Source organism: Mandrillus leucophaeus, unplaced genomic scaffold, assembly GCF_000951045.1.
Source record: "Mandrillus leucophaeus isolate KB7577 unplaced genomic scaffold, Mleu.le_1.0 Scaffold225, whole genome shotgun sequence".
In the NCBI taxonomy this organism is placed as follows: Eukaryota; Metazoa; Chordata; class Mammalia; order Primates; family Cercopithecidae; genus Mandrillus; species Mandrillus leucophaeus.
Genome location: NW_012102310.1, coordinates 818,316 through 828,557, shown reverse-complemented (window position 1 = coordinate 828,557; position 10,242 = coordinate 818,316). Strand labels below are relative to the sequence as shown.

The 10,242-nt window shown below is 41.7% G+C and overlaps 1 protein-coding gene across 2 annotated transcripts in view; it reads left to right on the top strand.

Annotated features, from left to right (window-relative positions):
• The first annotated feature begins 746 nt into the window (after nt 1–746).
• Nucleotides 747–10,242, top strand: part of NAP1L1 (nucleosome assembly protein 1-like 1) — a 39,065-nt gene continuing 29,569 nt past the window's right edge. The window contains exon 1 of one of the 2 annotated variants that reach the window (XM_011981375.1): nt 747–864. In XM_011981375.1, the coding sequence (XP_011836765.1) occupies nt 798–864 (67 nt within the window). In that variant the 5' untranslated portion in view covers nt 747–797. Of the gene's footprint in view, nt 1,237–10,242 lie in introns of both variants that reach the window. The other variant, XM_011981376.1, reaches the window with a different exon arrangement.

Genomic DNA, 10,242 nt, shown 5'->3' with positions numbered 1-10,242 from the left:
AAAAATAACTACTCCCTCTTGCCCCCATATCGAGTTTTTGCAAATCTCTTTAACGTCTGGTTTAACCGCAGATGACTGGATTCTCCTATCTGCTTCTATTTTCAGTCTGTTTCCTTATCACATGTCACATAGCCTCCGGAACACCCCACTGTACACTTGTGAGAGAATGAGAATGCAAAAGACAGTCTTGACATTAATATGGAAATAGTTTTGACCTTCCTCTTGAAAGGGTCTGGGGACCCTCAGACCATATTCTGAGAACAACTTTTTGAGTTAATGTTAGTCAATTCATCATCACTTGAAAATTAGTTACGAGGTTTTACAAGTCTGAGGATTTAATGCGATTTACTTTTTCAGAAAGATGAAACAACAGACATACTGAATGTCCTCATTACAACGCATCCAGAGAATGCACAAATATGCCATTTTCATCCGTCAAAAGAACTGAAGGGACTGTACATCAGGTACAAGTATGTGGCGGGGGGATGGGGAGCTAAGGATGACGAGCACCCCCTAAAGGCACGGAGACCCGCTGGCATAGTTCGAAGCAAAACAGGCAGAAGAGGCCGCCAAAGTGGTCTAGAGGAAAAAACTTTTTCTTAGGCGGGGAGGGAAAATAGTTACCGGGGGCCGGCGAGTTGCAGGAATTAGGCCCTGACAGGGAGCGCCCGCCGTCTAGGCTGCGGCGAGAGAGGGACCAGGCGACTAGCGCCCGCCCTCAGCATTCCCAGCACAACGCCGAAGGGGGCGGAGCGGGCCGGGCGCCGGGCACGCGGGCCAGGCCTTACCCACAACTGATGGGGTTGAGATTTCCTTTCCGGCTCAGCGGGGAGAAAAGAGATGGTGGGGTGCTCAACAGAGAAGGTTAGACACCGGCGGGAACCAGAGGAGCCCAAGCGCGGCGCTGGGCCTCGGGGCTGCAGGAGTCCTAGGGTCTGCAGGAGTCCTCCGCTGCGGTATGGAGGTCGCCGGGGAAGAAGGACGGTTCAGTTGCTAGGCAACCCGGCCTGGACCCGCCTCTCGCTCGCGTTGCTGGGAGACTACAAGGCCGGGGGGAGGGCGGCGAGAGGGCCCTACGTGCTGACGCTAATTGTATATGAGCGCGAGCGGCGGGCTCTTGGGTCTTTTTTAGCGCCATCTGCTCGCGGCGCCGCCTCCTGCTCCTCCCGCCGCCGCTGCCGCCCTGAGTCACTGCCTGCGCAGCTCCGGCCGCCTGGCTCCCCATACTAGCCGCCGGTAACGGATGGGGGCCTGGAAGGGAAGGGGGAACGTAGTTTTCGCTGGGCGGCCTGCGCAGATGGGAGGGCCGGAGGGATAGAGGGACTGGGAGCGGGGAGTCGGGGCCGCTGGCCGCCCAGGGCCTGCGGGGTCGTCCTGTGAGGTCGGACAGGACCGCGGAGTCTGGACCCCGGAGTCTGAGAGGGGCCCTAGGGCCGACCAGCGCTTTTATCTGGGACGGCTGAGGCGACGTAGGGGTTGGCGCGGCCTGGCGGCGTGAGGTTCTCTGAGCTCCACCGTCTTCTCCGCGTGGACCGGAGCGAGGCCGCGGTGACGCCCGGGTGCCCTGAGAGTCGACTGCGCCGCGGGGACCGGGAGGCCCCCGGCGTACGGGCCGGGCCGAGTGCAGAGCCGGCCGCCTTTTCGACACCCCCCTGCTTTTCCCTCAAAAATAATACCAGGAGGGAGGCCGCTGGGAGATGAAAGAACGGCGGAGGCTGCGAATTCCGACGGGAGGGAGGGGCTGTGGAGGGACGAGGCCCCGAGGCGGGGAGGGGGCGGGGGAGACTGCGACGCTCCCGGGCTCTCCGCCCATTGGGGGCGGCCGCGCGGGGAGGGGAAACCCCCCGGCTGCGTCCCTCCACACGTGGTAATGGGCTTCGTGGCCACCGGCTGGGCCTGATTGGAGACCCTTGCCCTCGGGCTATCCTTACTTTGAAAGTTGTAGAGACGGTGGAACGTGAAAAGGGAGAGTAAGCTAGTAAGCCCTGTCCCTGGGTTTCAAACTCTTCCCTGCTTCTCTTTGGTCTTAATCTTTTTATTGGTACCGAAGATTGTGGATGTTAGCTGATGGTGAGGAAGGGCCTCCACTGCTAGTATTTTAAAAAGTTAACGAGTATATAGCGCTTATGTTAACTGTTATTAGCAAAAGGTTGTTGTTGTGTTTCCCAGGTACAGTTAGATGGGTGTCTTGATCAGGATTTTTTATTTGGGGAGTATTGACCCTAATCGATCTAAACCCCTAAACCAAGCTTGTCCAACCCGCGGCCCAGGACGGCTTTAAATGTGGCCCAACACAAATTCATAAGCTTTATTATTATTTTGAAAAAGCTCATCAACTAGTTAATGTATTTTACGTGTGGCCCAAGACAGTTCTAATGTGGCACAGGGAAGCCAAAAGATCGGACCACCCCTGCAAACGGTTCTTAGATGAAAGTAAGTTTGGCCCTTTGTGACTTTAATTGTTCTTGGCTTTTTTATAAATTAGTTCGTTTATTGAAATCACTAGAATAAGATACTTAAACTGTTTCCTTTTTAAGATGGGAGGTAGGATGGAATGAGGTGTTAGTATAAACTTAGCCAAGTTTGTAGCCTGCAACCTTGTCAATGAACCCCACTCCCCTAAAGATCTCGGGGATGGCAGTGTAGGGAGGCTGGAACTGAGGTCCTATCTTGGAAGGCTAGACTTTGAGAGTACAAAAAGGATGAACCAGGCACAGGATGTCCTCAACGAGCCCCTATTTTAGACGGTCACTGATAAGTTCTGAAACAACTACATTTTAAAAATATCACTGCTAACATTTTAAGGTATCTCACTGCTGCAATTAAAAATTTACACTGCTTCCCTGGTTTCAGAAGAGCTGTAAAATGAAATTTGGCCTTTTGAAAATAGGTGGATTCAAAACATCTTTGGAAACGGGTATCTGGGTCCTCTTTTTTTGGTCAGCTTAAATTAATACTCACTTTCGAGTTAATGGAATTAACTCACTTAAATTAATATTTACTTTGGAAGTAATACACATGACCTGTGATTGAATAAGGGAAAAACCTTTTACGTATGGGTTACCATTTAAAAATCAAAGGGAAATAAATGACATTTACAGTTATTTTCAAGGCACTCTGGTGTTTCAAGCTTGTTCGAATTGCCCAAGTTTAAATAAATGGCCTAAATCTATAGTTTAGTTCTAAGAATACTATCCTTTGGAGAATATGTGGAACTAAACCCTAGTAGGTGGACTTGGACATCTTCTATCATAAAACCTGACTCATAGATTCTCCTTCCAAGTCAACATTGTGTTAATTAATAGAAATTTAAAAGTTTTCAGTATACCGATTTGAATATTTTTCTAAATTTTATCTGCTAGAAAGTACCTATTTTCATATTAGGCCCATTGATTTGCAGAATTATAAAGCTAATACCGAATATGGTAAATTACTGCACTTGGCCTTTAATGAGATTTTTGAAAAGAATACCTGTACCATGACGAATGTAATCCAAAGTGCCATCTCTTTTTATTCAGCTTGCTCCTGTTGGCTCCTGGTAACTGAGTTGATTCTAAGTTGCTGAAAATATGTTAAAAACTAAGGGTCTTTTTGTAGAAGGGGCTACAGAAGCAGTATCTGTTGGACTTAAAAGGTCTGAAGATGTCAAAATACAGTATTTTATTTGTTTACTTCTTGGTTGTAAATTTGAAACGAAGGATTAGAATGAAACCTCATCAGTATCAAAATATTAATGATCAATGTATTCAGATCTTCAAGTTTAATCAAACCTGTAATTACTTGTGTTCTCAGTTTATTCTTTGGGTAACTATCTGGCACCTGTATGGACATATATCTCATGAGCAAAAGAGGCAAATTGGTTGCTTAGATGTGAAATGTCAAATTGTGGTGAGAGCTGTGAAGGAAGAAAAAGGTAAAGGGGGCATAGGGTAATACAACGTTTGCACGAAGGAACCTGTTATAATTGATGATTTTAAATTCCGTTTCAAACTGGTTTCATCTAAATAAGTTTTTGGGCAGTATAGGGGTTAGAAGGAGACTTGTTACTTTACACCTATCCATATGTAAGTTGTTTAGCTCAATGACTGCAGAACATCAGAGTACATTACTGGGCTTGCCATAGAAATTGGCTTCTATACCTTTGGTTACCAACTCTGCCTTTTACTTCCTGCATATTTGTATACATTTTTACTTATTCAGAAGTTTTGTACATTTTGATTTTTATTGGGAAACAGGGTTATATGTATTTTTTCCTTGTGGAGACAGGCTTTTGCTGTGTTGCCCTGACTGGTCTTAAATGCTTCAAGTCAAGTGATCTTGTCTTGGCCTCCCAAAGTGCTGAGTTTACAGGTGTGAGCCACCACACCTGTCTAGAGTTATAATTTTGGTCTTGGAATTACTTCCTGAAGAGGGTACAGAAGGGCATAACAGGGGTAAATAATGTGGTAGGCAACACTTACTGATTGATTATTCAGGCATTGTTTTAAATTCTGTGTGTATTATTAGCTCATTTAATGCACTTAGAGATAGGTAGCATCAACATTTTAACAAGGAAATAGGTATGGAGTGGTTAAATAACCCGTCCATGGTTATGTACGTGAGCAATGATAACTTATGATGAGATAATTTTTGTCCTGGTTTTGAAAGAGTGTTGACTTACACTGTTCTACTGTAAATCAGCATGAATAAAGAATTTATTTCTTGAAGTTATAGAGGCTGAGAAATCCAAGATCGAGGGGCCCCATGTGGTGAGCACCTTACTTGTGGGGACTCTGAAGGTTCCCAAGGCAGTGCAGGGTTATCACATGGGGAGGGGGCTGAGTGTGCTAACTGGGTAGCTCGGATCTCCAGTTCCCCTGGTGGGAAACTGTAATTTATAAAGAAATACGTTAATCCACTAATGGATTAATTCATTTGTGAGGGTGGAACCCTCATGATCCAATCACTTCTTAAAGACCCCACCTCTCAGTGCTGCCACATAGGGGATTAAATTTCAATATGAGTTTTAGAGGGGACAGATACTCAAACCATAGCAGCATGGAATTCAAAAGCACTCCACCTTGTATCTCGCTGTGCTCTAGGGAAAAGCTGTATAGCAGTTATGGTCATTAAGTCTTCTAACATAGAATTTGTTTACATATACAGTCATGCATGGTTAATAATGGGGATATGTTCTGGAGAAATGCATCATTAGGCCGTTTCATCCTTTTATGAATGTCATAGAATGTATTTACACAAACCTAGATGGTACAGCCTACTACACACCTAGGCTATATGGTATAGCCTGTTTGTTGTTCCTAGGCTGCAAACCTGTGTAGCATGTTGCTGTGTTGAATACCATAGGCAGTTTTAACTTTTTAAAAAATAAGTTAGAGTGTACTCTAACCACCAAAAGCATAGTAAATACATAAACCAATAAGTCATTTATTGCCCTTATCAAGTATTATGTACTGTACATAATTGTAAGTGCCATACTTTTATATGAATCAGCTCCATTATAATCTTATGGGACCACCGTTGTATATGCAGTCCTGGGTGGACTAAAATGTTATGTGACTGCAGTTGGGTAATGGTTTCTTAGCCTTATGTCAGCTCTATGTATCTAGTTCAGTCAGTTGCCTCCCCACTTCGGTGGAAGATTTTCTTTGTTTTTGGTTCAGTTTAGGAAGGAAGATTTGCTTTCGGGAGGCCAGGCGTGGTGGCTCACACCTGTAATCACAGCACTTTGGGAGGCCAAGGCGGGAGTACAGGATTTCCAGACCAGTCTAGGCAACATAGTGAGACACTCTGTCTTTACAAAAAAAATTTTTAAAAATTAGCTGAGTGTGGTGGTGCATGCATACCTGTAGTCCCAGCTACTCAGGAGGCTGAGGTGAGAGAGTGAGAGGATCACTTGAGCCTGTGAGGTCAAGGCTGCAGTGAGCTGTATCACGCCTAGGCAACAGAGCAAGGCCTTGTCTCCAAAAAAAAAAAAAAGAAAAAAAGAAAAAATGCCTTCAAGCATGTTTTTAGGGTCAGTTATGTCTTTTGAGATCTTATGTACACCATATATGTATGAACCTTTTATTATAAAGTGACCTTTTTATCTCTTAATGTTTTTCCTTGAAGTCTGTTTTTTCCTGACAATACATGCTACGTTGGTTAGTGTTTTATTCTGAAACTGTCTTTTACTTTTTTTTTAAAGGAGATATGTTGAAGTGCAGCGGCATGATCATAGCTCACTGTAACCTCAAACTCCTGAGTTCAAGTGATCTTCCTGCCTCAGTCTTCCAAGTAGCTAGGACTACAACAGGCATTTTAATTTTTTGTAGAGATGTTCTATATTGCCCAGGCTGGCCTTGAACTCCTGGCCTCAAGCGATCCTCCTGACCCAGCCTTCCAAAGTTCTGAGACTATAGATGTGAGCTACTGCACACGGCCTCACCTTCGTTCTTAAAAGATGTTTTGGTTGGGGATAGTATTCTAAGAGCCTTAGTTATTTTCAACATATAGAGGATTCTGTTGTCTTTTGGTGTCTTATTGAAGAGAAGACAGCTGTCAAGTCTTTTTGTGGCTTTGAAGTTAATCTACCTTTTCTGTGTGTGCTTTTGAGATGAATTTGTTTTTGCTATCTTGCCTTTTTACTGATATATCCTGAGCTAAATAAAGAACCCATATATATATATATGTTTTATGGTTTTGATTTGTAGGGCTACCTGAATCTGTGGATTAGTGTCTTTCATCACTTAAGGAAATGGAAAATTTTTGCATATTAACGTCTTCAAATATTCCATCCTCCTGCTCTTGGAACTTGTATGAAGTCTTTATTAGGCTTTTTTGGATCCTAAATTGTCTTTTCTTTTCAGTATTTTCAGTCCTTCAGATTCTGTGGCTCTACCATATTTTGAAAGTTTTCTTCTAAGCTTCATTTCAGGTCACTTAATTCTTCAGCTGTTTATCTTACTCTTAAGCCAGCCCATTTAGTTTGATTCCAGTTATTTTTATTTCTGGAAGTTCTAGTTTTACAAATTTGTTATATCACCTTTAATAGATGACTTCCTTGCAGACAGTGTATTTTCAAACTTAGATCAAAGACAGCCAGGCTTATGCCTATAGGTATATATTTGTTTGTAGTCTGTATGACAGTATTTAAGTCTTTGTGTAGGATTGATTTCTGTTTTATTTTGTTTCTCCTGTTGGCTGTGAAAATTACTTGTATGAATTTTTTAAGGTCTAGAAGGAAGCTTTCATTTATATTTGGATGTGCAGGTGTCTAAATATACCAGGGACAGGTCATTTTAAGTACATAGGTTGGGGTTTGGAGGGCAATACAGATGAGGTAAATTGGCGCTGTTTGTCCATTAGAATGAATTTATTCTTGAGGATATAGCATTTTGGGGTTCCTGCTTAATTTGGGAGAGTTGCCATAAAGATACCCATCTTGGACAGGCCCAGAATTTTAACTTTGGTTAAAACCAAAGTTCACATTGCTGATAATTGGCAGTTGACCTTAGTGTGCAAGTGCTTTCCTTCTGCTTCCTGTTTTGCCTTCAGTTTTGGACTGGTAATTCCTTACTATCCTGTTAGTATTTCGGTGCTTTTAAGATTTTTAACAAAATGTTTTTGTTAAAAAAAGTCTCCACTTTTAATTATTTTTCTTTCTTTCTTTCTTTCTTTTTTTTTTTTATTTGAGACAGGGTCTCGCTCTCACCCAGGCTGGGGTGCAGTGGTGTGATCTCGGCTCACTGAAGCCTCCTCCTCCTGGGTTCAAGCAATTCTCCTGCCTCAGCCTCCCAGGTAGCTGGGACTACAGGTGTGCGCAATCATGCCTGGCTAATTTTTTGTGTTTTAGTAGAGACTGGGTTTCACCATGTTGCCCAGGCTGGTCTTGAACTCCTAAGCTCAGGCAATTTGCCTGCCTTGGCCTTTCAAAGTGCTAGGATTACAGGTATGAGCCACTGCGTCCAGCCGTATTTTTCATTGGTAGAATTGATCTGCATAATCTAGTTTGTTGCTTTCAGGAATGAAAGTTTTTCACAGAGATCTTGGAATGCAATTTAATGTCTAACAACTAAAATTCTCACTGATTTTATTTAATGTCAACTATAGAAAAAAATTAACACAGGTATTAACCTAAACTTGTGTTTGTCAGTGTGGTCTACCTGAGAACCACCTCTCAGAAGCTGAGTTTTTTGTTTAGACTGCAGATTTTTGGGTCCTACTCCCTCAGATATTTTTCTACTTTATATAGGTGATGAAATAGAGCCAGAAGTTGTTTGCCTTAGTTTGTGGATTGCTACGAAGTTGATGTCAGCCCAAATGATCTGACTACAACTGAGTAGAAAATTAGGTCTATCTTACAACCAAGAAATACAATGTAGCCAGAATGGGCAGGTTAGAGCAGCCTTCTCTGGAGGAGTAAATGCCTCCTGTTAATGTTCTTTAAATGTTCTGTCTTGGATCCTCTTTACTAAAGATAAAGTTTCATTTTAAGAATTTAAACTATAAATATAATGCTGCAAATGGACATTGAGGTTAACAGTGTAGCTATTCTTCTGTGAGCACATTAAAATGTTATAAGAATTAAATTTGGAAGTTTTGGGTTTTGTTTCTATTTTTGACAATTGCTGGGTTTACTAGACACTATATATTAAACCCAGAAAATTTCAGAATACATTTGTGTATTGGAAATTATTATATAAATCTGTGTATTGGAAAACCAAATGCAGTCATGCACCACATAAATACTTAGCCATTACATTAAAATTGCCTACTGTGTTCAGTACAGTCACATGCTGTATAGGTTTGTAGCCTGGGAGCAATAGTCTGTATCATAGCCTAGGTGTGTAGTAGGCTATACCATCTCGGTTTGTGTAAGTATACTCTGATGTTTGAACAACAATAAAATCACTTAAAGACACATTTCTCAGAACATATAATCCACACATGACCGTAATAGTGAATGGGAAATTAGTTCTCATTACCCCCAGTCCCTTCTTTCTCGTTAGGTTACTCTGGTTGGGTTTTTGGTGTATGTTTTTAAAAAGGTTTTATTTATATTAAAGCATGTGCATATATGAGTGGAGATTTTATATATTTATATATATATATATATGTATTTTTTTTTCCCCCATATCCAAATGGGATTTTGGCATACATTCTCTACCTTGCTTTGGTGTTCCTTCATATCAACTCAGATACGTTTCATTTGTGACTGCAAAGCATTCCATTTATGCACATTCCATTATAGTACTAGGTTTATAATAAGCTTTGTGTGCTACCCCAAAGAAGACAACACTGTGATTGGCAAGATCAGATTTAATTCTTGTAATCATGAATCTTGTCAGTTGGGAGAGACAGACCATAGGTCACCCTAATTTATAATTACAAACTGAGACATCTTATGGTGGAAAGAAAGCTTTACAGGAGTGTGTGTACAACCAAGAAATCTTACTTAACCAGAATCTGCAGGTTGGAGAAAGCATCTCTGGGGAGTGAAACTTTGAACTGAGAGCCAAAGGATGTGCAAGACTTGTTCAGAGCTGTGGAAGAACCTTCTAGGTGAACATGGAAAGCAAAGGCATTAGATTCGTTGTAATTTTTTCATGGTAGATCTCATAAGTGAATAATCTGGAGATGGACGTATTTTGTTTTAATTTTTATTTTTTAAGAGACAGCGTCTCATTGTGTTGCCAAGGCTTGGCTTGAACTCCTGTCCTCAAGCGGTCCTTCTACCTTGGTCTCCCAAAGTGCTGGGGTTGCAGGTGTGAGCCACGGTGCCTGGCTGAGATGGACATGTTCAAGACTTTTGATATTCCTATTGTCAGATTGCTCTCCAGAAAGAACAATAGCCAGAAATAAGGATGCATGTGCACCACAAGTTTCTTGGTATTAAAAGGAAATTATTGATGATGTGATAGACAAACTGGAATCCTACTTGCATTTCTTTGATGTCAGAGATTCAATGTTTTTCTTATTTTTGATTACTATTCATAATTGCTAAACACTTTGTAAATGCTGAATCATTACCCAGCATCACTAGAAAAATTCATCAGTACTATTAGGAATTATTTACAACAAATACAAAATATTTACAAAGTTAAATACATTAGGAAGAAAAATTTTCTTTATAATTACTCTAAAGGATAAGTACTAGGTCAGTAATACTGTTTCCCCCAAATATTAGCACTTAACTGCTAAAATCAGGATCTTTTCCATTTGCAACTCTTTGTTCATAGGCATAATATGTTGCTGTGAAAGTAA